Source organism: Oryza brachyantha, chromosome 7 (assembly GCF_000231095.2).
Source record: "Oryza brachyantha chromosome 7, ObraRS2, whole genome shotgun sequence".
Classification (NCBI taxonomy): domain Eukaryota; kingdom Viridiplantae; phylum Streptophyta; class Magnoliopsida; order Poales; family Poaceae; genus Oryza; species Oryza brachyantha.
In genome coordinates this window covers 11,401,725-11,429,550 of record NC_023169.2, presented here as the reverse complement: position 1 = coordinate 11,429,550, position 27,826 = coordinate 11,401,725, and the positions used below count along the sequence as shown (strand labels likewise).

At 38.1% G+C, this 27,826-nt stretch overlaps 2 protein-coding genes and 1 non-coding gene across 4 annotated transcripts; 2 read left to right on the top strand and 1 right to left on the bottom strand.

The window, feature by feature from the left end:
• Positions 1-1,336: 1,336 nt before the first annotated feature.
• LOC102703597 (bisdemethoxycurcumin synthase-like) lies at positions 1,337-3,056 on the top strand. The gene is made up of 2 exons (XM_006658523.3): positions 1,337-1,544; positions 2,032-3,056. The coding sequence occupies exons 1-2, from the start codon at positions 1,337-1,339 to the stop codon at positions 3,027-3,029; spliced, it is 1,206 nt and encodes a 401-aa protein (XP_006658586.2). The 3' UTR covers positions 3,030-3,056.
• Positions 3,057-15,683: 12,627 nt separating this feature from the next.
• Positions 15,684-20,250, top strand: LOC107304550 (calmodulin-binding protein 60 B-like). Of its 2 annotated transcripts, XM_015839155.2 has the most exons (6): positions 15,684-15,780; positions 15,850-15,955; positions 17,852-18,034; positions 18,458-18,972; positions 19,789-19,847; positions 20,116-20,250. In XM_015839155.2, the coding sequence occupies exons 3-6, from the start codon at positions 17,964-17,966 to the stop codon at positions 20,191-20,193; spliced, it is 723 nt and encodes a 240-aa protein (XP_015694641.2). In that variant the 5' UTR covers positions 15,684-15,780; positions 15,850-15,955; positions 17,852-17,963; the 3' UTR covers positions 20,194-20,250. The 2 variants fall into 2 exon arrangements, with proteins under 2 accessions (XP_015694641.2, XP_040382143.1); XM_040526209.1 differs by lacking the exons at positions 18,458-18,972; positions 19,789-19,847; positions 20,116-20,250 and having other exon boundaries at positions 17,837-18,178.
• A 5,684-nt stretch (positions 20,251-25,934) lies between these two features.
• On the bottom strand, positions 25,935-26,073 carry LOC121055066. Its single transcript, XR_005812285.1, has one exon. It is a non-coding gene; the product is annotated as a small nucleolar RNA Z247 (small nucleolar RNA).
• Between the last annotated feature and the right edge of the window lie 1,753 nt (positions 26,074-27,826).

Below are 27,826 nucleotides of genomic sequence, written 5' to 3'. Positions count from 1 at the left end.
AAATCGGCACCAATTTGAATTTGAAATTTTTAAATTTAAATTATTACATGGGTATCATAGTTTCTCAGTCAAAAATACACAGTAAGTAGTCAAAACCGCGCGGTTCAAGCGAAAACCGTGGATAGTCAATACTATATGGGCCTATGTAAGACAGATAAACAGTTAGAGACTAATCATGCACTTTACTCTTTAGAAATAAATAGTCAATACATGCTTTCACAACTAGTACACGTAATTTGTGCCATAAAAACCATACATCTTTTGATCTTTGGACCAAAGATATTACCTAGAATATATATAATGGATATGTGATAAATATATGTTGTTGCAATTTACATATTATTATAATATGGATCCGTCATGATCTAACGGTGTAATTTTTTTACTCTCTCTTTTAGTTCTTGGAATGAACTTGGTGTCGTCTATTCAAACTATCCTCCTATATTGAATAAGAAGAAAATACTTTTGAGTGCTCAACTACCCCTATATAGTTTTTTTATAGGATCGAGGTTGTTTATAGGATGAATGATCAATTTATTCTTCTATTGTGAGTTAGTGTGTTGATTTCTGATTCATCCTCACCGCAAAATTATAAACTTTTCTCAAGTTACAAAATAAATAAACATTCCCCATGCCCTAAAAAAGACACAGTTTGGAGAAGAAAACTATAGAGCTAGTCAACATTTCAAGCTGAAAATTTGACTTTCTGTTTTTTAATTTATATACTATTCACTTCATTTTTATCATTGCCATTAGACTTTTGGTTTGACCGTTCATTTTCTTTTTTGCAAATATGTAATATTATAGGTTATTCTTAAATACTATTTAGTAATAAATCAAATAATAACAAAGTAATTATATGAATTTTTTAAATAAGACAGATACTCAAACATAGCCCCAAAAAATAATGACTTCAAATAAAAAAGTGCCGCGAGTATTTAATTGCAAGCTGAGAAAGGAAGGATACTTCCTTTTCTATCTCCACAACACAGAACTTCAGAAAGGTCGTTCAGTCGGTCGTAAGACCAGAATTAATTATCAGTCATGGCCCAGCAGCGCATCAGCCACCGGTAATCTCCCATTCCCTCCCACGGTTTAAGATCATTCCGTTGATTCTCCATGCTGAATTGAACTGAACCACCACGTGATTGATCCAAGATGTGTATAAATAGATCCCAAAAGATCAGCTTCCCAAATCACGCAGCCATCCATCGATCTCCCACATATTTGTGCAGCGATCTAGCTTCATCGATACATTTTAACCTAGCTAGCTAGCTCGATCGCTTGCATTGCTAGCTAGCTAGTTTTGGCAGCATCATATCCCAGGAAGACGTCCATGGCACCAGTTCCGGCCACCGCCGCCGCCGGCAGCAGCACCCGCGAGATCCGGCGCGCACAGCGCGCCGATGGCCCCGCCGCCGTGCTGGCCATCGGCACGGCGAACCCGGAGAAGTGCGTGTCGCAGGATGAGTACGCCGACTTCTACTTCCGCATCACCAACAGCGACCACCTCCCGGAGCTCAAGGACAAGCTCAGCAGAATCTGTAAGCCAACTAATTAATTAAGCATTTGCACATTCTAATAGTATGCTATTTTTAGCATTTTTTTAGGCAAATTGTCTCCATTTTTTCACCTTAAAATGGCGCAGTTTAAGATTTGGCAAGGTGTTGGTTCATCAGCTTCAGTACAAAAATATAGACTTTCATTTTACACTCTTAATTCCAATAAGTTCAGATTAACTGGTTGTAAATCTTGGCAATCATGGCCCAGGTATTAACATGATGACACTACTGATGAGCCATGCCCCTGTTAAATGCAAACAAAATAAGTTGATCTGTGAAGTGAAACAACTTATAATCTTTGGGATGCTGCGAACTGAAACATTGTTGCCTTTCTAAACCTGAGGCAAAATTAAACCAGTAAATTGTATGCATCGCCAAAATGTAATTTAGTTAGCTAAGATTGCATGGGAAAAATTGGATTAGTGCATTTCATGTGTGCTAATATAATGTATGGACGTATGGTTTGCAGGTAACAAATCAGGCATCGAGAAGAGGTTTATGTACGTGAGCGACAAACTCATGGAGGCTCACCCGGAGTTCGCCGACCGCCACCTGCCGTCGCTGGACGCAAGGGTAGAGATCGCTTCCAAGAACGTGCCGGAGCTCGCCGCGGCCGCCTCCGCGAAGGCCATCGCCGAGTGGGGGCGCCCGGCCACCGACATCACCCACCTCATCTTCAGCACCTACTCCGGTGTCAAGGCACCCAGCGGCGACCGCCTGCTGGCGTCGCTCCTCGGCCTCCGCCCCACGGTGAGCCGCACTGTCCTCAGCCTGCACGGCTGCTACGGCGGCGGCAGGGCGCTCCAGCTCGCCAAGGAGCTCGCCGAGAACAACCGCGGCGCGCGCGTGCTCGTCGCCTGCGCCGAGTCGACGCTCATCGCGTTCTACGGGCCCGAGGTGGGGTGCAACGACATCATCGTCGGGCAGGCGCTGTTCGGCGACGGCTCCGGCGCGGTCATCGTCGGCGCCGACCCGGTCTACGCCGTGGAGCGCCCGCTGTTCGAGATGGCGTTCGCCTCGCAGACCACCATCCCGGACAGCGAGGGCGCCATCACCATGCAGTACATGAAGGGCGGCATGGACTACCACATCGCCAGCGGCGTCCCGGAGATGCTCGCCGGCAACGTCGAGCGTTGCCTCGCCCACGCCTTCGACTCCGTCGGCGTCGCCGCCAAGTGGAAGGACCTCTTCTGGGCCGTCCACCCGGGCGGCCGCAGGATCCTCGACCTCATCGAGGAGGCGCTCGGGCTGGAGAACGGCGCCATGGCGGCGAGCCGGCAGGTGCTCAGCGAGTTCGGCAACATGAGCGGCACCACGGTGATCTTCGTGCTCAACGAGCTGCGCCGCCGGTTCGAGGCGGACGGCGCGGAGGGAGCCGACTGGGGCGCGCTCATGGCGTTCGGGCCGGGGGTCACCGTCGAGACGGTGCTGCTCCGTGTCGCAAGCGGCCTCAAGCCAAATCAATAGTATCCCAGTAATTAATTAATTATTATTACCTATTATTATACAGCACTGCGTTTCCATTGGAAGGTAAGTAAAATAAAATGTGTGCGTCCTATACAGAGGCCTGCTTCTCAATGAGGTCATGGAGACATTTTGTGTTTTTAAAGGGATCATGGCCCAAAAGGTGTGGAGTAGGTACTATAATTTCTATTTTTTGTGTATGGTTCAATTGTATTGTCGGTCGGTATGGTACAAGTGTACGACCCATGGCCATGCCAATCATTCCTTAGTTAAGATATCTGTAATAGGAAAGAATAAATAAAGAAATATTTCTCCGTATATCTACAGTACTTTCATTTCAAAACATAAGATTTATTTTATTACATTAGATAAGTTTTTCTTTGTCAAAGATTAAACTATTAATATATCACTAATATGACATAAAAGTATAGTGATAAGAAATTACTTTGTAATATGAATATAATAATATCAATCTTTTACGTCGTAACTATACTTTAATAGATTAATTGCTGATTAAAATCTTGTCATACCAAAATAAAATATGGCCTATATTTTGAGATAGAGATAGTATGTCTTACAACAATGATCCATTTCACAGCTTGTAATATTTATTTTTTAAGTTGATTGATTTTGAACAAAAGGAAGGTTAGTGGATTGAATGCTAAAGATGGTCAGGTTTACATCATGTCCAATTTTAGATGGCATTTTCCTCGCCTAAATCACATGTTAAAAGTTTGATTTAGATTTGACCAGACTGCGCCAAGCTCATACAACACGATAGCGGGACATGAGGCCATCAGGTTCTCTCTTTTTTTTTTCTTGTGAACTCACATGAGGGGTCATGTGGCAAATGTACGAATGAACCTTCAACTATAAAATATTAATTTAATACATATTGTATACTTCATTCATTCGCTTTTTTTATGCCATTGACTTTGGTGATCATTTCTCTTATTTAAAAATTTATATAATTATTAATTATTTTGTTATGATTTAATTTATTATTGAAAGTACTTTAAGAATTACATACAATGTTATATATTTGTAAAAAAAATATTTTAAATAAGACGAATGACTAAACTTAGATATAAAAAATTAATTATATCAAATAAAAAAAACTAGACGAGTATTAATTTAGTATCTTAGTACAAAGGCTGAGAAAGGTATGAGTTGTAGAATTTTTTTTATTTTTTAAAGAAATAATTTTATTACTAAAGCTCTGAAGAAAATATTTTTACAGCGTTAACCTTTTGGCCACGCCACGGCGAAATGGTTTGCCACGTCATTACCGGTGGCGTGGCAACATTGTCTTGTCACGCCACTGGCATTGGCATGGCAAGACTGCCACGCCGATCAAGCTGCGTGGCAGCGTTGTCTTACTACACCACCAACACTGGCGTGGCTAAAAGGTTTAGTTTTGGAAAAATTTTGCCTGGTGGTTTAGTAATAAAATTATTTGGTAAAATGGTTTATTTAATAAAAAAATTCTGAGTTGCAATGGAGCACCGCCCTTTTATTTAAAATGATAGCCTCCTTTGCTTGTTGGTCAGGATAACTAGGGGTGGATAATGAGCCGGCTTGACTCAGTCCAGCTCGTTAAGATAATGAGCTAATTCGGCTTGGCTCGTTATCATAACGAGCTAAAAACCGAGCTTACTTTGGCTCGTTACAAAGCTCAAGCTGACTTGTTAGACTCGCGAGCCATCCATAAAAAGTTAACTTAAACAATTTTTCAATAGATAACACAAATAAATTTTTAGTTCAAACATGTAATCATATGAAATTTATCTAATTATTAAAGTTTGAACTAACAAATCACATGATCAACCTATAAAGTATTGAACACATAAATTCCGGGGTGGAATCAATGAACGCCGGTCGCATATCTTTGATATAGCTCGTTAGTCTCGTGAGCAGCTCACGAGCCAGCTCGTTATCTCTAACGAGCTAAAATGCTAGCTCGGCTCGTTAGAAAAATGAAAGGAGCCGAGCCGAGTTTGTCACCAGTCGAGCGAGCTAACGAGCCACGAGCTTTTTGTCCACCCCTGACCAGCGGTATGGTAGCATGGTTTAAACATAGAGTTTAGGTGTGATTTTTTACGGCACACGGAATGAGATGGGTCTGTAACACACGATTAATTAAGTGTTAGTCATTAAAAACTAAAAAATAGATCGATTTAATATTTTAAAAGTCACTTTTAAATGGCCCTTTTTCAAAAGATATAGTACCATTTAGCCGCTTAAAATAGGTGCTCACAGATGTCGGTGAGGTATCCATCCGTCCAGAAAAGAATACTGTCTAAACAAATTTAGATGCGTCATCACACGTATGTTCGATTACTTGGGCTTAATGGGCTCACTAATTCCAAATCCCCAAGAGCAGGGTGGAGGTCCTAAGAGATGGGCCCGCTCTTGCTGGAAGCTCATGTTCACATAATCGCATTGGATTAAAAGGCCATGACGACGTGTAAATAGATATAGCCCATCAACCCTGGCCCACTAACGTTTATATGCTGGGAAAAATGTGCTAGGCCGTCCAAACAAGGCCGGGATGAAGTGCTGTGTGGGTATCTTGTAATCTCTATGCTGGTTAGGATGTTTTTGCGTGGAGCAAATCATTGGTCCTAAGCAACTTCTGGTCATACCAAATCTTTTTACTCATCAGCATCATTATCGTGTGACATATCTAACGTATAAAATATTTATATGTGGTTTAATGATACATATCCTTCTCCCTTATAACAGGGAGATGGTTTGATTTAATAGAAACTTTTGATGCGAAAAGCCAACAACATATCATGGAAGAATCACTAATTAAGAATTTTTCCTTCAAAAGTCTTCTATACTTAATTAAGAATTTTCAATATAAGAATCACTAATATATGGTGGATAAGATTCAATATCTTATTTCTCTATTAGGAATTTTCTATACACAAGGCGAACTCTTTTGCGAAGTCACTAGAGGCTAGCGGCTCAAACTGGTGTTCTCAACATTATTCGTAACGATGGACGTTAGTAACTTAGCTAGTACAGCAGTACTTCCATGGCTAACAACATACTGTCACCGTTTGTAGTGTCAGTGCATATCGGCAGGTGCTTAGTGGAGTACCACTTTCATAGCTAGCAACACACTGATGTCGTTAATAACAGCAACAGCAACACATGTTGTCTACAATAGTCCTTTTGTTTTCTTCACAAATTTTATATAAAAAACATACTAAGCATGATTAGAGTAGTTCTCATGTGTGCATACATGTATTGGTACATTATTGTTTGAAGGTGAATAATAATAGAATGGTATAATCATATTGATTGTGAAGGAAATACATGTACACTATTATTTTTTTTTCTTGATGGGTATTGTAGTCCTTGCTAATTTATATTTTGGAAATATGTAACTATTATATTACATGTTTAGATAAATAACAATAAACTATATATATAGATCACTACTTCTGATTTAGACCTTAGGAATGAGTGTTATATAGATGTTATATATGATATTTAAAAAATTAAATATATGTCATACTATTAAATTAGTTTGTTATGTATTTACATATAATAATTAGATGATGGTTGATGTAGGATGAGATCTTCCAACGGATATTGCACCAGTGTGATCCAAAATCTTCAACTAAATTCAACATCATGTTCTTCAACATGTGTCGATGTAATCGATTTGGTATGTCCATACTATGATTCATAAGACATGATCATCAATCAATACATGGGTTGATCATCTAACCACTTTTGTTTAATATATAATATTTAATCAAGGAGCTTTTAAAAAAATAGTAACTTACAACATAAAGAATCTAATAAATGAATCATACATTCATTAATCAATAATAAATTATCTATCTAAAAGATCATAATGTATGATAAATATGTAAACATAGAATGTAATACAACAATCCCTATTATTGACTCTACACCATATCACTCGTAGTAGAGAATTCAAATAACAAGAACAAAATAATTTTCGGTTGAGGAACTATAGCCTAGGGCAATGGAATCTACGGTACACCCAAACAGAAAAAAAAATGATATGATTGAATTGTGTATTATAATACCCAGGATATATACAAATAGATCGATCCAAATTTACAGTCGGGTGCCGTAAAAACACTCCATACGTGTTCGGAGGTAAGCGGTGCATGCAAATTAAGCGTATGAACGAGAAATAATATTTGGTTGGTTCTCTCTCTTTCCTTCCTGTATATGTGTATGCTCTATATATATATATGGGCGCCCTGACAAACCCCAGAACTTTATTATTTTTTAACATTTTTAATAATAATAGTATTATTAAACCATTAAAGTATGTAAATATTTTCACTACTTTTTTGCCATGTCACTCCAAACTAGTTTTTGAGGCGAGGCTGCAACACCGCCACTACTAGCGTGGCGAGAAGCAGTGCTACGCCAACTACTCCCCGTGTTAGTGTTGTCTCGCCACGTCAGACGGTCGGTAACGTGGTAAAAAGACATATGGTGTTAGCAGTAATAAGATTATTTATTGAAATATTTTAAAAATAAAAAGAATTCAACATAGAAACACTTTCTCACACACAACATAGCAAGGCATCAAATATGTGCTCATTCCTGGCTAACATTGATAATGTGTTCGTCGGGAGGAGAAGCCGTAGATTTCTCTGCACCTATGGAATACCCAGGTGATAGTGGGACTGGCACGCCTCCATCGTTCACCTCGATCCTGCATTACCAATGCATGTGCTTAGGCTTTAGTTTGCGGTTGATTTATATCTGAGGACGGGGATTTTTCAACAAAGCCAAATGGCATATTGAAAATGAATAATAATATGAAAATAAAAATTGTATATAGATATTAATAGCAATCTAGAAGTGTTTTAAAAAATAAACTACGATAAAGAATTCTAAAATCAACTCTAAATATAAGATTTAAAAGGTTAAAATTTGACTTACCAGCATAACCGGAACCGTACCCGTGTATGCGTAGTTGGGTACAACTACGTAAAGGTAATTTGATCAGTTAAATATATATCTAGACGACGGAGGGAATATCGATCGGAATGACCTGACAGGCGTCGGAAGAAGAGGCGGCGCCTTCGCTTGAACGACGGCGAGACCGGCGTTGATGGAGAGGATGAGGCGACAGTAGCAGTCGATGCTACCGCGCAGAGTGCGGAACCGTGTGGCAAAGCTCCTGCCCCTCCGGACGCGCACAAGCACGGTGCAGTCCGTGTAGGACTGGACGAGAAGGCGCGCGTCCTGCAGTGCCTCCGTCACCAGGCGCCCCAGTTCCGTGTGCTGCTGCTGCTGCTGCTGCGTCATGATCCAGCGACCGGCCGGCGAGGTCAGGAGCGCCCGGAGCATCCGCTCGCGGTCCTCCAGCTTCCGGCGTTCCTCGTTCATATCACGAAGCTGCAGGAAGCTCGTGGCTATGGCGATGAGCGTGACGGCGTCCAGGCCGAAGAGCTGCACCAGGTTGGCTGCCCTCCCCACGATGTCCCACGGCGCCGCCATTTAACCACACGATCGATCCCTTCAAATTAAGTGGTCGTCAGACCAAATCAGTTTTAGCGTGTAGACACATTACAGAATTGCGAACATGTAGGACACAAGTGGTAACGATACCTCTAAATCCACGTTACCTAAGGTTAGGAAATGCCCCCGGGGGTGCGAATTTGTCTGCTGATCTCGTGTGTAGGGATGAGAAGCTAGTTCGATCGATGGATGCTATTATTTCCATGCAGGTATATATATCCCTCTATATAGGTTCAAGCCGGTGCGTCCAATCATTCCGTGTCAAGAAGGGATGGACTTTGTGTTTTTTTTTAGAGAGCATGGACAAGAGATGGACCTGCTCCCCCACGTACGTACGTATACCCTGCACACATCGAAGGGTTGAGAGAGGAGTTCAGTAGGGGACTAGGACGTTGTGATGGAACCACGGGTGTGTGTGTCAGATTCAGCGCGACTTCCATGACACATTAGCTCTGGTTCATCCTCTGAGAGCTGCCTTCCATGGAGTCGCAGCCTCGCAGGGAAACAACAAGAGCACGTACCCTCCGGGTAGACTTGGTCTGATTCTCCTGGGAGAGCGCTGCTTCTGGTGCGGTGCTCCCTCCTCACGCCCCTCGACTCCCGTGGGAGTTCCCGGGGACTCCACTGGAGTGGACTTCCGTTTGAGGGCCCCGTCTTTTGTTTCGCACAACCACCCACGTTGACCAACGGATTAGATTATGGCCCCGTTTAGTTCCAAAAACTTTGGGAGAGGAATAATATCGATGCGTACAGTCACATATTTAAAGTATTTTAAATGTAGTCTAATTATAAAATAAATTTTAGATTCCGTTTGAAAACTGCAAGATTAATTTTTGAGAGTCCAATTAAACCATCATTAGCACATGTTAGCTACTGTAGCACTCATGGCTAATTATGTATTAATTAGGCTCAAAAGATTCGTCCCATGATTTTCTCTATAACTATATAATTAATTTTAATGCTCATCTATATTTATTTCTTTATTTAGGTGTTTAAAAACTCGATGTGATGTTTTTGGAAAAACTTTTGGAAACTAAACGGAGCCATATCCCGCAGCACGCCATGTGCGCACGATTCCGAGAGGGTGGTGGGCCCGTTCACGCAGATCAAAGCTTTTAACTCGAGCTTATACCTTTTTAACCTAATTCAAAACTTCCAATTTAAATTAAATAATGCTCGAAACTAAAACATTCCACTATGATTATTTACAAATTTTATCTCGTATATTTCAATAATTTTAACACAATTTTTAAAAAATTTTAACCCAGTTTATTCTTTATTATGTTTATAACTAAAAATTTCTTAACCGCTAATGATGGTTGCTAGTGCAAATCGTGTCGCTCGCCACGCACACGATTTAAACATCTCATACGCGTACATCTAAGAGCAGATATAATAGCGACTATAAGCTAACTATAAATATATTTTAAAATGATAACAGAGTAAATAGAAAAACAACGAGCTACAGATTTTTAGCCAGCTACAGCACGGACTATAAAACACATGTGTGTATGACAGGTGGGACCGAATATTAATTGTGTAGTATATGAATTGGCTATTAAGTTGGCTATAGACAATTTATAGCCAGCAGTTGTCTATAGTATTGAAATTACTCTAACTAAGCACACCCAATTAGAACATATATAATAGCAGACTATAAGCCAGCTATATACATATTTTAAGGAGGTATAAGAAGAGAGAGAAGCGTAGCGAGCTACAGATTTATAGACAGCAACAGCACAGACTTCAAGACGCATATGTGTATGAGAGCAAGTTCAATAGTATAGACAGCTACTAGCTCCAATTCATCTATAGTCAATCTAATAGCTAATTCATATAATAGTTACCTACAAAACATTAGTACATGGTCCCACATATCATACACACATTCTATTTTGGAGTCCGTGTGCAGCTAGCTATAAATTAGTAGCCCACATCTCTTCTCTCTCGCCTCTTATCTCTTTAAAATATGTTTATAGTTGGCTTATAGCCTGCTATTGTACCTGCTCTGATAGGTGAGACCATGTATTAATAGTGTACTTATTGTATGAATTGGCTATTAGATTGATTACATCTAATTTAGAGCTACCAGTTGGCTATACTATTTTTTTTTGAAAGGAAACAACACGAGAGGGTGCTTTTTCATTAAAAAGAGAGGAGAGTACAGACCCCTAGGGGCGGTAGCGAGGTGGAAAGAGGAGAAGGAAAATGGGGCCGTTAGCGAAGAGGGAACAAAAGGAAACTACATGGAGCTAGGGAGTAGATCTCTAAGGCGCTTGGCGCCCGCTATGGCCCAAGTTCTTGCCTCGTCTTTTATTTTTGCCATGAGGCCAGTAGCCGAGGTGTCCTCTCTATCGAAGACCCGTCGGTTCCTCTCTTTCCAAATTTCCCAAACAATTAGCAGGATGAGGGTTCGCAAGCCTTTCTTTGGCACTCCCCTGACGCTGGAGAGCATCTCCCACCAAAGTTGGACACTCTCAGTGTCCTCCCATCACGTCGGGTTGGTATGCCACCCACGCGGCCGCCATCGTCCAAATTCTTCTGGTGTATCATACTGAAGCATAAGGTGCTTTGCTAATTCATCTATTGTGCGACGGAGAGGGCATACTCCATTCTAGCCTCTGGTCGCGAGCTGGTATGAGGTCCAAACTTTGTTTTGGATCACCAGCCAAGCGAAGAATTTGCACTTTGAGGGCGGGGCAGGTTTTCCATATGAGGTTGTTGAAGGTAGAGTCTGTAGCGCCCAAACACTGCGCTTTGTATGCCGACGAAGTTGAGTAATCGTCATGGTTAGATAGCTTCCAAGTGATCTGGTCTAACACCCCTTGCTGGACCTGGATTCCTTGGGTTGCGACCCACAGGTTAACCAACTGGTTGATCAGTTGTACCGTGACGTTGGAGTTGCTGGTTAGGTTGAGGTCAGCGATCCATGCGCCATTTGCAATGCCTTCGCGAAGAGATTTCTTCCTCTTCCTTGAAATAGTTGGCTATACTATTGAACTTGCTCTTATATCACCCCATGCCGATCAACCAAAATCAATGGAATGGCCATTATTATGTATCTGTCTTCCGTAAAATTCCACGCACTAATTAACTTCGTCAATTTGAGCCGGTGTAAAAGATGTTTAAATTAACTCTGAAGAGCCATTATGCATTGCCCTTGAGATAACTTGTCATGTCACAATATTTTTGTTAGTTAGTTCTACAGATAATTACAAATTTACCACTGGTTTAAAATGTTATTGTAAAATTGTCACTAAAAAAATACAAAAGTACCACTAGAACTATCATTCGAGTAAAGCATCCTTACAATTTAGAAAAAACCAGTGACAAATTTGCAAATGTTCCTTAGTTTTATGCCACGAGTCGAGGTTATATATCAACATTTTAAACACAGTAAATCATAAATTAAAGTATAATTTTAATTAAAATATAATATAAATATAAAAATAATACTTGATGGCCGAGCTAATGGATTAATTAGCTGGATAAAATTAAAGGTGACATCCACACCTGATTAGGTCTTCAGGAAGGGATGGACTTTGTATTTTTTAGATAGCAAGAACAAGAGATGGACCTGCTCCCCATGTATCCTGCACACACTGAGAGTTGTTGAGTAGGCCGTGTTGTTCTATAGGGTGGTAAATTAACTTACCCCGGTATGGAAAACATAGTAATAAATTAGTACATGATTAATTAATTATTAATTACTAAAAATATAAATAAATTAATATAATATTTTAAAACAAATTTTCTATAGAAAATTTTTACAACAAATACACCTTTCAGCAGTTTGGGAAGCGTACGCATGAAAAACGAAAATGATAAGTTATGTTAAAGGGTCTAACGAAGGCGGGGACGTTGCCCTAAATCTGACACACCCGTGGTTCCATGACATATTAGCTCTGGTTCATCCTTCGAGAGCTGCCTTCTGCTGCTGCTTGCATCCCACCTCTCATTGGCATACCATGGAGTCCACTCAAACTTCCAGGGATCAGTCGTAGCCTCGCAGGGAAACAACAAGAGCACTTGGTTTGATTCTCCTGCGAGAGCGCTGCTCTTGTCCGGTACTCCCTCGACTTCCAGTGGGAGTTCCCGGGGACTCCACTGGACTTCTGCTTGTTTTAGTTCCCGGGGACTTACGCACAACAACCGCCAACGTTGACCAACGGAACAGTGTTACTATTTGTCAGAAAGCTTTTTATAATCAGGCCATGGTTAGCTCCTAAATATTTTTCCCCAAAACATAACATCGAATCTTTGGATATCTAGTAGAGCATTAAATTATAGACGAAACGAAAAATTAATTGCACAGTTACGTGAGAAATCATGAAAACGAATCTTTTGAGCCTAATTAGTCTATGATTAGCCATAAGTGCGACAGTAACCAATATACGCTAATGACGGAATAATTAGCTCAAAAGATTCGTCTCGCGGTTTCTAGGCGAGCCGTGAAATTCGTTTTTTCATTCGTATCTGAAAACCCATAGCGACATCCGGTCAAACGTCGGATGTGACACCCAAAAACTTTTATTTCCTCGACTAAACACGCCCTCATATTAGGAGGTGTTTAGATGACAAAAATTTTTGGTAGGAATGTCACATCGGACGTTTGACCAAATGTTGAAAGAGGTTTTCGAACACGAATGAAAAAACAAATTTCACAGGACGTCTGGAAACTGTGAGACAAATCTTTTGAGCCTAATTATACCGTCATTAGCACATATTGGTTATTGTAGCCATTTATAACTAATTATGGACTAATTAGTCTCAAAAAATTCGTCTCATGATTTCTCACGTAACTATGTAATTAGTTTTTTAGTTCATCTATGTTTAATGCTTCATTTAGATGTCCAAAGATTCGATGCGATATTTTTTGGAAAAATTTTGGGAACTTATTAACAAGGCCTTACATCCCGCAGCGCATGTGGACATGAGCCATTCGGTCTCATGTCGACAGAATTGACTTTCCAACAACCACCACACCAATTTTTTTTTTTTGGGTCTTCAAAAGAATCTCCCAAAATTAACACATACACAAGAACCCAAGAAGCATGCACGTAGTACATATCCACGGCGGATCGGATGTCCTCAGAACGAACGCACGTACCGAGCTCAGAACGCCCGACGAGGGCTTCGGGTCAGGAGGGAGGCCGGCTTCGAGCTCAAGGGGCAGAGGCCAGCTCTGCTCGTCGCCGGTAGACGGGAATCTTCAGGCAAGAAAGAAAGAGAGACAAGGAAGGAAAATCAGTGACCCATAGGGCCCACCAGGGGGTAAAATTTATTTTTCATGTGCTGTCAGTGCAAGCTGGTACTGACCCGTATGTTCTGTTATACTCTCGTTTTGTTTGTATTTTAATAGATAACCGTGCATATTGTGTGGGCTAGCATCATTATAAATTATATCTTGATAATAATTACTTTTTAATTGTTAATTCAAAATTTTAGATCTTTTTAAATTGTATTTACAGATGGACTATTCTCTCAATATCAATTATTTAAAAAATGTAATCGATATTTGAATTTTTCTAAACTGTATTTACACCTAGACTTTTTTATTTTTCTTTATTTTAATTCCTAAATTGTATTTCTAACCTGGTTAACCTGGTTCTTTTTAAGATATTTCTAAATTATATTTATAGATAGACTCTTCCCTCAATTTAAATTATTTTAAAATTTTTAATCCAAGATTTATTTATGCAGGCAAAGACTCTTTTTTATTTTTCTTTATTTTTAGTTCTAAAATTGTATTTCTAATCTGATTCTTTTTAATCGGAATTTCAAATTGTATTTATCGATGGACTCTTCGCTTGATATCAATTATTTTAAAAATTTTAATCGATATTTGAATTTTTCTAAACTAAACTTACACATGAACTCTTTATTATTGTTCTTTATTTTTAATCCCTAGATTGTATTTCTAATCTGTTTTTTTAATTTTCTTTTCTAATTGTATTTATGAATGGACTCTTCCCTCAATATCATTATTTTAAAATTTTTAACCGAGATTTAAATTTTTCTAAACTGTATTTACACATGGACTTTTTTTATTTTTCTTTATTTTAATTTTTAAATTATATTTTTAATCTACTTTTCTACTCAGAATATTAGATGTTTCTAAATTATATTTATATAATAGTGTGAATTATGATGATAGCTCTTTCTGCCCTTATTCTTTTCGATTCGCCGGGGCCAAGCATGGCAGGCACACAGGCATATGGGCAGATGGCCGCAGATTCGGCGTGGCGAGGAAGAGCTCATCATCCGTCCGTAGATGGCGTTTTTTTTTTCTCCTTTTTTCCTCTCTTACTCAAAGTTGTCCGATTCAAAAAAAAAAATGTCTTTTCTTTTTTTTCTCCTATTTTCTTTCGATTAATCTTATAATTTCTAGCGCGAAAGAGACGGCATGGAGACTTCTTTTCCTATTGCTTTATATATATAATAGATAATACTATATTTTTATTTCATGTTTAACTATTTACCTTATTTAAAAAATATATAATTATGATTTATTTTCTTACGATTGGATTTATGATCAAATGTATTTTAATTATAAGTTACATTTTGCACATCTTCGTAACTTTTTGAATAACAAAGGGTCAAACGTGTAACAAAAGGTCAATTACTTAGACTGTGTTTTTTTTGGATGAAAAATTATCTGATATTTTGATTGATATTTAATAGTATAAATGATAAAATTATAGTATAAAGGTAAAAATCTATTTAAAAAAAAGCTGAGATGATCATCTTTTGTAAAAAACGTACTTCAGAAAGCGTACACACAAAAGCCAACGAACAATTAATCTAGGCGTAATTTTATACAACAAACACATCGTAATCTATTAAAATACGAAGAGAGTAATTTTGTAAGAACAATGATAAGAATCATTTGAAGAGATGTCCTTCTTATGAGTGAGAAATATTTAAATTTTCTTTGAAAAACCAGGCATATATCGAGGAAGTTGAAGTCCAGATATATACGCAAGTTATCCTCATGGACGGTCGTCCAACCGCCCCAATTGGCCCACTGGAATTAAGGAAAAAAAAAGGCCTGAATATGGACGTAGATGAATCAAATAATGCAATTGGCTGTAGTAGGATCTTAGCTGGCTGTGCCTATTTATCAAGAAGACATGGCATCATAACTCAGACGGAGGAGGGGACGCGCAATGGGCAAGAAAAAGAAGCCACGGAGGGGGCGTGAATCAAGCTCCAGCCATGAGAGGTAGCCTTGTGGTTGTTGAGCTCTTGTTTTTGCTTCAAATCTCGCCTGACTTTGCTGGGAACCAAACAGCACAGGTGACGAGATGTCTGCAGAGGAGGCAACCACACCTCCAAGAAGATCTTTGCATGGCCGTTCTACAACTGAAGCCAAACGAAATACAAGGAACAAATTAGAGGTAAATCCCATGTTCCTGAATTTTGGTTTTGGCAAAATCCTGTGGTTAGAACATACATACATAGAGTTGTCTGTTGAGCCATGATTTGCTTCTCGTGAAATTCGTGGTCTTGCACTGCTGGACTCTAATTGAGTTCGTTCCTAGGCATCTTTACAGAGAAACAAATAGCTATACGGCATATCTGTTGCAGTTTTAGCTTCCAGATGCGAGGCACGTCTATTTTTATGATACTATATCTGGAATATGAACAAGCTCATCTGTTTACTTTTTTAAGAATAAGTGTGTTCCTAGTGATCCAAAAACAAATTATCAAACGATTAAAAAGTAATTTATATGTACTTTTATATGCGTGTTCTTATTGATACAAAAGTAAAATACTAAAGAAACTACAATGAAAAAAAATTCAAATTTGTGTTTTAAAATTTAAATTTTCGCTTATAAATATATATAACCATAAGAAAAATGGGACGAAGTTCCACATTCAGAATCTGATACCAAATAAAACTGTTGCGTTGACCAACGTTTAGCTTCGAGCAAGCAAACGAGTTTGACCAAAGCAAGGTAACGTGAGCTGTCGAAAAGGAAGCAGCCGTGCCCCCCAGTTCAATATCCTATTTAGGGAGTGTCAAACAACAAATTTACAAACAAAGAATAGTTAGTGAATAAAACTTTTATTTATACATTTTTAGCAATCTAAAAATAAAAGCATAAAAATAAACTACCATATAAAACCTGAAATTAATTTTAAATTTAAGGTTTAAAATTTAAAATTTTAGCTTATAAGTGTAGTGGAAAATAAGGTCGAAAGCGTTGACCAAAGACAAACTCCAGCTATATGGTTTTTTAAGTGCGCACTATCTGTGTCTTAGGCCTTGTGTAGTTCGTAAATTTTTTTCCAAAAACATCCCATCGAAATTTTGAACACATAAATTTAGCATTAAATATAGATGAACCAAAAAAAACACTAATTGCACAGTTAGGGAAGAAATCTTGAGACGAATCTTTTGAACCTAATTAGTCCATGATTAGCCATAAGTGCTACAGTAACCAACATATGCTAATGACAGATTAATTAGGCTCAAAAGATTCGTCTCGTGGTTTCCAGTTTCTAGGCTAGCCGTGAAATTCGTTTTTTCATTTGTGTCCAAAACCCCTTCCGACATCCGATCAAACATTTGACGTAACACTTCTCCCAAAAATTTTCTCAATCTAAACACCCCCTTAGAATATAAGACATTTTAACTTTATCATAAATCAAAATATTCTCTTGATTTTAAAAAGTTTATAAATGATAGTTTTAATATGTAGAGGCCATATCAAAGAATTAAAACCAAAGTACATTTCATAGTGAATCTCTAATGATGCTTATTGGATATCGTGAGTTTTATTATCATTCTTTATAAGCTTGCTCTAAATTTGTATAGTTCGAACTAATAAGGGCTTATATCTCTTGGTGGTCATTGTTTGGCTTTTTCAGAAAAAATCAAAACAATATATTTGCAAATAAAAAATAATATATGTATAATGCTTTTATACCAGTGTTCTTAATTATTTAAAAACAAAAGGTAGAAAATAAATTACGATAAAAACCCAAAATCAACTCTAAATTTAAATTTTAGTATAAAAGCATAAACGAAACCGAAAAAACGAGGCTCCATGATATAAACACAGAAGGTAGCAGCAGTTTTCAAAGATAGTGTTGGAGCCCTACCATTTTGTATTTTTTTAAAAAAGAGTTACTGTGTACACATTAGATCATGTGGCACTTTGGAAGATTTTATTCAAATGAAATTTACGGAAATTTTGGGTCTCGGTAAATTTTGCGTCAAGTCTGAATTTCAGATACCCAGCATATATATACTAAAATAATCGTATTGAAAGTTAAGGTGCTCTCAGGCTGAGGTGATCATCCGGATGCTGGAACAGATCAAGGAAGACACAAGTGAAATGCATAAACGGTCAAACAAGCTTATTATGAAACAACTGAACAAGCTTACTGAAAGTCACGATGAACTACGCAAACAACTGGAGCTGCATATCAATGGCTCAAGTGGTGATGATTCTTCGATCTGCTCCCAGGTGTTGTTTTTGCTACCATGATTTATTTTTAGGGCAGTGGCAGGAGTTAATTTGTGAGGCTACAATTAGAATATGTTAATAGCAATTGGAATTAAATAACCTCTCTCTCTATCGTTTTGCTTCATAAATTAGCGGGCAACTCTCCGGTGTATTTTACTGATAGTATAATACTATCAGTAGAAAAATGGTATTTTTTACTTTGTTAATTACTTGATTAGCAGTATTTTGTAATTTTGTTTTTTTCAATAAAGATCATAACAAAAAAATGATATTACCCCTTTAAATTTCCTCTACACCTAATATTGTTGGTAGTATAATTTAATCATAGTCGTCCGATAAAAATAGATCAACGGTATAGATTAAATTATATTTCCAGTAAAATGTAACGGATTCAACCCCTAAATTAGCACATTTCTTTTGCAGGTCCGAAATAAATCAAGTGCAGCAGCTACCAAAATACCGACTAGAATTCACATGTGAGGTGAATGACGAAATTGAAAAGGGGAAAGTCATAGAGACAAAAAATCAAGAGAAAACGATAAGTGTAGTTCTGTATGATGATCATAATGAGATTGTAGCAAATGGACCGTATGCTTCTGCAAAAGTTATGTTGGTTGTCATTAACGGAGAGTTCAATAAACATGGTAATCAATACAACTGGTCGAGAAAGGACTTCGAGAGAAACATAAAGAGACCAAAAGAAGGAAATTTATCAATGGGAGATGAGCATCAGTCAGAAGTAGAATCGATAGTGAGTAATTGCATCTTTAAACTCGATGGTGGGGTCAAAAGTCACAGTGATGCTACAATTTTGTATAACTCGTGTAATAAGAAGGTCAGGCTTGGGGCGATGGTATTGTCGCCGACAGAAGAACGAGTTCTTGAAGGATTATCGAATCTCTTCTTTGTTCGGGGCCATGATAGGCCAGGGAGACAGAGTAAATAATTCTCTCTCAAATTATATGATATATACTTCCTCCGTTCTTCTATATTGGCCGTCTTTCTTAGGAGTACTTGTTTAGTTGTTTGGAGTCTTTCATTTGTTAGTTTTTATATTGTAAGATTGTTTAGTCTTGCCTACATTTATATGGATGCTAATGAATCTGGACATATATATAAATTATATACATTCACCAATTGATGACAAGGCTAGAAAGTCTTACAACATAAAACGGATATAGTACATTCTATCTTCATATTTTAAAAATTATAAAAAATAATAAATTATGGATAGCTACTACTCCGTATCATGCACAAAAACTATAAAATAGTTTTTCGAAAAAATTATACATAAATAGTGGACTATAATTTTAATAGAAACTAAATTATAATTGATTTTTTATTTACTTCTTCAAGGATCTGCACCATCCTAAAAATGTTTTTGTTTATTTTTCGAATAGACAATATAGTTTCAAGAAATTAACTCTAATATTATATTATTATACACATAATGTTTTAACTGGAAATCTATTATTTACATTCTCTTAATCATATTGTTCTTGAAAATTTGGGTGTTGGATGAGAAAATTCGTTTACCTTGAAATAAAACAGGAATAGAAGGAACAATATATTAATTTCATTAAAATAATATTGAAACGAAATATCATCTTTTTTTCTTGATAGAACATGTGCCACGCTTGATCGTATATATTACCAGCCAGTTTTATTATTGTAATGACAAAGCCGTATTGCCATAAAATGGTTAACACGCTTTGTTTTTATCGATAACCGTGATATTTCCTGGCCATTTTCAGGATCCAATCCACGTGCGGCAACGTTACAGCTCACGGAAAACACTGTTACAGACGCAATTGTAAGTAATTAGAAAAACTACGCAAGTTTTCTATCTCAGGACGAAAACCTTGACTATTAATCCATCTAACACATGGTTAATTTGCAAATTAATATTTTTGATGAAATAGTTAATCTAATTGTAGAGGAATAAGGTTTAGATTAAGAAGGTCGATCACAGCGCTTTATTTTACTAGCTTATGTGTACGTTTATTGCGTTACACTAACTTCCATTGTTCCATTCAAAAAAAAAAAACTTCCATTGTTTGATATTTATTTATTTATTGTAGACACAGGCTTCGATACCACGGCATCATGTTCTTCCCCCGGTACTCCAAGCTACATACACCCCACCAGCTGGTATATAGAGCTCTTTTATTCATCGCTGACCATATTGATACTGCATCCATTCCAAAACTTAGGTTATTTTAGTTTGTCATTAGTCACGTCTCTAAATGAATTTGACCAATGCAAGTTTACAAAAAGAGAAATTCCCTATGTATCCTTGAAAGTTTACTCAATCTCTTATATACCCCTAAATTTTACCTCATCACTTACATTTTTCTGAGTTTTCCTCGATCCACTGTATGTCCATCAGTTGACCGTTAAATATTTCTAAAATAACTGTATTACCCTTTCTATTACTCCATAAATTCTCAAGTGAAAAATATTAACTTATAAAAATAAAAGGGATATAATCATTTGATGCCAACCTTGAAAAACAAAATTAAAGTTTTTGCTTCTAAAAAATATATGATTAAATCAATACATTAGTTTTACCAGAAAATTCAGAACGAAAACTGTGTTATTTAGGTTTGACTTTTAGGAAGATGTACGAAATTCATCAAATTTAATTTGAAAATTATCTAAACGTTTTAAATATATTTTTCAACTTGTGATAAAATAATTCCACCCCCTTTGTGTTAGTATGAATCTTCTTTCCCTACATATTCCTTGAAAAGTAATTTTTAATTTGGTGGAGAGCTTGAGTTTTTGTTTTCAATAAATATGTTTTAATTTTTAATGAAATTATGTTTTATTTTTTAAAATTTATAAAAGTTACATAGTAATTTTTCACAATAATTTTTTTAATTTTTAATGAAATAATTTATACATCAAACATTTCTAGCTTTTAGTAATATATACCAAGGACAGTAATGTATTTTGTACCATAACTAATTGTCAAAACCAATGGTCAACGAATGAAATAGACATGTAAGAGATACAAATAAAAATTGAGAGATATACATGAGATCAAGCAGGGGCATATAAACAATCAAGTGAAATTATGGGGGTATACAAGGAATTGGCCCTTTATAAAATTAAATATATCAACACATAGAAGGGATTAAGGAAACAATATAATGGCTTACATATTGTTGCATTTTTTTAAAAAAACATAGTCACCGTTTGAGTAGTGTTCAATATAGAAGATAAAACCAACACATGACCTATATTTGGCAAGGGAGGGAGTTCATTATTTCATAAATAAATAGAAGTTTGAGTGAGTAATCTCATGTGAACTTTTCTCCTATAATTTTTTGTGATTTGAACATTAAAGAAAGTTTTGACTTATCTATCTATTATAACACGGTCAAAATAAGTCACAATAACCGGTTCACAAACACGAACATAGCCATGTGTCCTCTAAACAAACTCCTGACTGCTGAGTTTTTTTTCCGTTTCTAATGTTCCGGTTTTCATTTTTCACCGTCCACTTGCATTAGCATGCTACTATTGAATATACTTAATTTGTAAGCTAACGAAGTACTACCTCCCTCCCTCCCAAAATATATACATTTCTATACTAATTAGCAGCGATTAAGGTTATCAAGAAAAGACTGGCTACAAGTGTCCTTTAATAAATAATGAACGAATGTGAGTGGGAGGATATGTGGAGATAAAATAAGAAGAATATTGAATGAAAAGTTATTGATAGGAAAAGTGGTATTGTATGAATAATGTTACAATGCTTATATTTTAGGGTAAGATTTAAATGTTAAAAGTACTTATATTTTAAGATGGAATGAGTACCTCCTATTTTTGCTTTCTATTTAATCCCAACCGTTGCATATTTTGTTTTTTGCACTACAATCGAGTAAAACATCCATCTCCATGAATTACATTTATACAAATATGTATATCAAATCATCATAGGTTCAGAAGCGTTCAACCCTCTCGGGCCGCACCTTTGTTGATCTTATATTAGCGATAATAACCATCGCCGTGGGTTACAAGGATTTGCGTTGGTGGCTGGATAGATATGGTCCTATTCTGTTACAACAAACTTTATCTAGCGTTAACTACTCATATCTATCCAGCTAACCAAGCCGTGTATACACACGCAAGCGTATTACATGTTTAACACCTTCCCTCAATCATAACTTTCCTAAGTTAAGATTGTACTTAAAATTTTCTAACTGTCGAACTGGCAAAGCCTTTGTAAAGCCATCTGCAACTTGATCTCCTGTAGGCACAAACTCAATCTCCAATAATTTCCTTGAAACTCTTTCTCGAACGAAATGATAATCAACCTCTATATGTTTAGTTCTAGCATGAAAAACCGGATTAGCTGAAAGATACTTGGCTCCTAAGTTATCACACCATAATTTTGCCATGGAAGGACTCTCCATTTGTAATTCTGTCAATAAAGTTTGCACCCACATAATCTCTGCTGTAGCATTGGCCAAAGCTTTATATTCTGATTCTGTACTAGATCTAGAAACAGTAGCTTGTTTTCGTGCACTCCATGACACAAGGTTATCTCCTAAAAATACTACAAAACCTCCTGTAGATCTCCTGTCATCTAGGGAACCAGCCCAGTCTGCATCTGAATAACCACTTACCAACATAGACATAGACTTACTCAATTTAAGTCCAAGTCTAGTACATTGTTTTAGATATCTTAAAATTCTCTTAACAGCTGCCCAATGATGTGTGGTTGGAGCATGTAAAAATTGACAGACCTTATTCACAGGAAAAGCAATATCAGGCCTAGTCAATGTTAAATACTGTAAAGCACCAACTACACTCCTATAATTTGTGGCATCATTTTGTCCTAATGGATCTCCTTCATTTATAGATAATTTCTCACTTGTAGACAGAGGTGTACTAACTGGTTTGCAATCAAACATATTTACCCTTCTCAACAAATCATTGACATATTTATCTTGAGTGAGAATTATACCACTAGGCACTTTGGTTACCTCAATACCAAGAAAGTAATGAAGATCTCCAAGGTCCTTCAGAGCAAACTCCTTTTGTAGGTCTTTAAGTAAGGCTGGAATAGCTTCCTGTCTAGACCTGGTGACAATAATGTCATCAACATAAATGAGTACAAATATAATCAAATCTCCTTTGTTATAAAAGAACAACGAAGTATCAGCCTTGGACCCTTGGAATCCTAAAGCATATAGCTTTTTGCTAAGCCTAGAATACCAAGCTCTAGGTGCCTGTTTTAAACCATATAGTGCTTTATCAAGCTTACACACATACCCTGGCAAAGAACTGTTTTCATAACCTGGAGCTTGTTTCATATAAACTTCTTCTTCAAGAACTCCATGAAGAAAAGCATTCTGAACATCTAGCTGTCTCATACACCATCCTTTAGAAACAGCAACAGAAAGAATGATCCTGATTGTAGCAGCTTTAACAACAGGACTAAAAGTATCTTCATAATCTATGCCATATCTTTGCTTAAATCCTTTTGCAACTAGACGAGCTTTATATCTGTCTAGGCTCCCATCTTGTTTCCTTTTAATTTTATATACCCACTTACAGTCTATAACATTTCTACCCTTCTGAGGTGGAACTAAATGCCAAGTCTTATTATTTTGTAACGCCATAAACTCTACATCCATAGCCTTTTTCCAATTATTATCTTTTAAAGCATCATCTAAATTTTCAGGCTCTCCAGTAATAGTAAGAAAGGTAGTTTTATATTTAACCGTACCATCTGTATAGATTTTCTCCTTACGGATACCACTCTGTAACCGCGTGGCCGGTCTAGATGTTACCTGTTGCTGCTGCTGTGTCGCTGCCTCCCATGCATCAGTAGCATCAGGAGACGTGGATGGCACCGCTGTGTCAATGGATGCATCAGGAGACGTGGCTGAAGACTGCATGCTCACGGGTGAGTGCGCCGGTGAGAAATCGACACGCACGCGATCAGAAGAGAGCTGACACTGGAGAGTGGGAGAGCGTCCTTGCAACGGCGACGTGGCAGCCATGGGAGAGACATCTGTCGCTGCGTCAGGAGAGGCTGGAGGGGGATCACGTGTGGCATCTGCTGGTGTAGTTGCAGCAGCTGTGTCATCATTTAGTGCCGCTGATTTTTCCTGTGAAGGCAGCATATCTCCAGAAAATTGATTAGCAGAATTAATAGGAACATTAGCCACAGTGGTACTCATTTGTTGCACCCCAGGAATTATAGGAATATCAAGATGGGATGGCAAGGATAAAATGTCAGAACGCAATTTTGCTCCGGCATTGGGATGGAGGGAAGCAAAGGGAAAAATATTCTCATCAAAAATTACATCACGAGAGATGTAAATGCGACCAGTGGAGGGGTCTAGACATTTGAACCCTTTATGTAAAGGGCTGTATCCTAGAAAAATGCATTGTTTCGAGCGAAACTGTAATTTGCGAGCATTATACGGTCTGAGATGAGGCCAACATGCACACCCAAAGACACGAAGAAGCTTATAGTCAGTTGTTTGTTTAAACAAACGTTCCAAAGGTGTTGCAAATTTCAAGAGTCTGCTAGGAGTACGATTAATGAGGTAAACGGCGGAAATAAAAGCCTCATCCCAATATTTTAATGGCATAGACGAATGGGCAAGGAGAGCAAGTCCCACTTCTACAATATGTCTATGTTTTCTTTCAGCTGAGCCATTTTGCTGGTGAGTGTGGGGACAAGACACATGATGGGTAATACCTATTTTTGTAAAGAAGGAATTAAGTTTTTCATATTCTCCTCCCCAGTCAGATTGCATTGCTATGATTTTTCTGTTAAACAATCGTTCAACAAGAGCTTGAAACACATGAAACCTTTGGATAACTTCAGATCTAGATTTAATTAAATAAATCCAAATAAACTTGCTAAAATCATCAATGAAACTCACATAATAATGTTTTCCCCCAACAGAAGTGGGAGCAGGACCCCAGACATCAGAATAAATAAGTTCTAAAGGATGACTAGATATACTAGACGATATAGAATAAGGTAACTGGTGACTCTTTGCCTTTTGACAGGCATCACACACGGACTGTTTATTAGACTCAACTAAACATGGGAGATTATTCTTACTAATAACCTTCTCTACAATAGGAGAGGAGGGATGACCGAGACGACTGTGCCACCGTTCAAAGGATGGCTTGGAGACTCCATAAACTTCTTTGGTTGAGTGTGCATGAGGCGGTGTAGATGGAAGAGCGTAGAGACGACCACGGCAGGGCCCCCTAAGCAGAAGTTTCTTCGTGGCCAGATCCTTAAGATTGAAATATTTAGAATACAGTTCCATAAAGGCAGAGTTATCAGAAACAAGGCGTTGAGCAGAAACTAAATTTTTGTTAGCCTTAGGAACATGCAAAATATTACGTAAATGAATGTCACGACTGGGGGTTTTAACAATAGAGTGACCAATATGGCTAATTTCCATACCTGCACCACTAGCAGTGTGCACTTGATCATTTCCTTTGTAGCGATCACGAACAGTGAGCTTCTCCAACTCTCCAGTTACGTGATCAGTCGCCCCGGTATCCACATACCAGTTGGAATCAGTACCGTAGGAGGTGGCAGAACCTGCATATCTCTCATCTGGAACAAAGTCCTCATCATAGCGATACCAACAGTTGATTACCGTATGTCCTCGCTTGTAACATAGCTGACACTTGGGCCTGGTGTCAACGCCTCCTTGACGACCTCCATTGAAGCCGCCATGCCCGCTGCCACCCTTGCCACGATTGGCGCCCTTGTTGCCTCCATTGTTGCCGCGTCCACGATTGTTACCCCCGCGTCCGCGTTGGCCTCCATTGCCATTGCTGGTGCCGCGCCCTCGGTTCGCCAGATTTGCTGACGAGTCGCCGTTCTGACGGAGATTGTTGCGCTGCTCAAAACTGAGCAGTTGAGAGAAAGCCTCCCCAAAAGACATCGGCTCAGATTTGCCAACGATGGAAGAGATCACCGGCTCATATGTATCGTCGAGGCCAGCAATGATGTAGGAGATGAGATCTTCGTCGTCGACGACCTTGCCGGCCGCCGTCATGTCATCACCGAGCGCCCTCATCTTGGCGACATATTCGGTGATAGACAGATCGCCCTTTTTCGTGGTGGAGAGAGCAATCCGGGTGTTGATGAAGCGTGCCCTTGTCATGGAGGTATACATCTCCTCCAGCATGCTCCATGCAGCAGCTGCAGTGCTGCACGTGGCCACTTGCGCCAGAACATCCCTGGACAGGGTGCTCAGCAGGAGCCCTAGGATCTGCTGATCCGTAGCCAACCATTCATCATAGGCGGGATTTGCCGCCCTGGTGGCCTTGTCGCCTTCTTTCTCTCCTGGCACAGAGATGGTGATGGCCGGAGCCGCCGTCGTGCCGGTGAGATGTCCTTCAAGTCGAGCTCCTCGCACCGATGCAAGAACTTGTGCTTTCCATAGCGCATAATTGTTCTTGGCTAATTTCTCTGAGATTGTGTTTCCTCCGAAAGGATTGATGGCTGTCATCTTGGACGAACTAGCCATAGATTGGATCGGGATTGTTTAGTGGAAAGACTCTGATACCATATCAAATCATCAGAGGTTCAGAAGCGTTCAACCCTCTCGGGCCGCACCTTTGTTGATCTTATATTAGCGATAATAACCATCGCCGTGGGTTACAAGGATTTGCGTTGGTGGCTGGATAGATATGGTCCTATTCTGTTACAACAAACTTTATCTAGCGTTAACTACTCATATCTATCCAGCTAACCAAGCCGTGTATACACACGCAAGCGTATTACATGTTTAACAATGTACAGAAGATAAAATATACAAATAATATCCTTAAGGCACATTGATCCATATATCCATAATTGCAAGAATATTTCAGGGAAATCACTATTATATCCAAACTCAAATACATGATTAAGCAAAGATAAACAAAAGATCTAAAGTTTCTAAGGCATATCGGTTCTACTTCCCTTTGTATTCCAACACGCCTAGCTAGCTAGCTAAGGAAAATCTCAATCATAACCGTATAAACACGTATATGCAGACATATTTTACCTAATACCATTCATTGTGAATACGTTAATTTGTTTGTTAGTTACCTCTATTTTCGCTGTTGTACATGTATGAGAACTATGCACAGATAGTTAATCAAGCTATATTCATTTTGCACAATTGTTCGTCTCATACCTCGAATTCCCGATCACACTATAGGATCATTATATTTTCATTCTTCTATATATGTTTGTTCATATTTTTTCTCAGCTGGAGATGAACAGATGATTCGATTCAATGACAACTTCATGGAACCAAATTTGGCGCCTAATGTTTATCCTACAGACAATGGCAATTTCCAAGGTTTTACAAACGGTGTGTTGAGCGGGTTATTTTTATGGATTTTACTACTATAATTTCAGATATTTCTATATGTGACCTGAGCATTTTGTCCATTGAAGTCATAAGTTCAGATAGCCACTTCTGCCCATGCTCTATAAAAAAGAAATGGAAACGGAAATAAGTTGCCATTTATGATTAGAGGTTTAACTAAAATTTACAGTTTCAATAATCTATGGTACAGCCATATACTATCCTACAAATAATGTACACTAATAGTCAGTAACCTTTTCTCAGTCATCTATGCCATAAGCTTTATATTCTAACGCCAATCTACATCCTGCACTTTATGGGTGCGTTCGCAAATGCAAATGGAGGCTAATTTTCTCTTTTCTTCGTATGCACACTTTCCGAACCACTAAATGATATGTATTTTGCAAAAAAAAATCATATGAAATTTGCT

What these genes read in the sequence shown, in the direction of transcription:
- LOC107304550 (XM_015839155.2), top strand. Translation starts at nt 17,964, where the DNA reads ATGAACTACGCAAACAACTGGAGCTGCATATCAATGGCTCAAGTGGTG. An exon ending in ATTCTTCGATCTGCTCCCAG is followed by an intron (nt 18,035 to 18,457) that starts GTGTTGTTTTTG and finishes TTTCTTTTGCAG; the next exon opens with GTCCGAAATAAATCAAGTGC. An exon ending in TGATAGGCCAGGGAGACAGA is followed by an intron (nt 18,973 to 19,788) that starts GTAAATAATTCT and finishes GGCCATTTTCAG; the next exon opens with GATCCAATCCACGTGCGGCA.
- LOC102703597 (XM_006658523.3), top strand. Translation starts at nt 1,337, where the DNA reads ATGGCACCAGTTCCGGCCACCGCCGCCGCCGGCAGCAGCACCCGCGAG. An exon ending in GGACAAGCTCAGCAGAATCT is followed by an intron (nt 1,545 to 2,031) that starts GTAAGCCAACTA and finishes TATGGTTTGCAG; the next exon opens with GTAACAAATCAGGCATCGAG.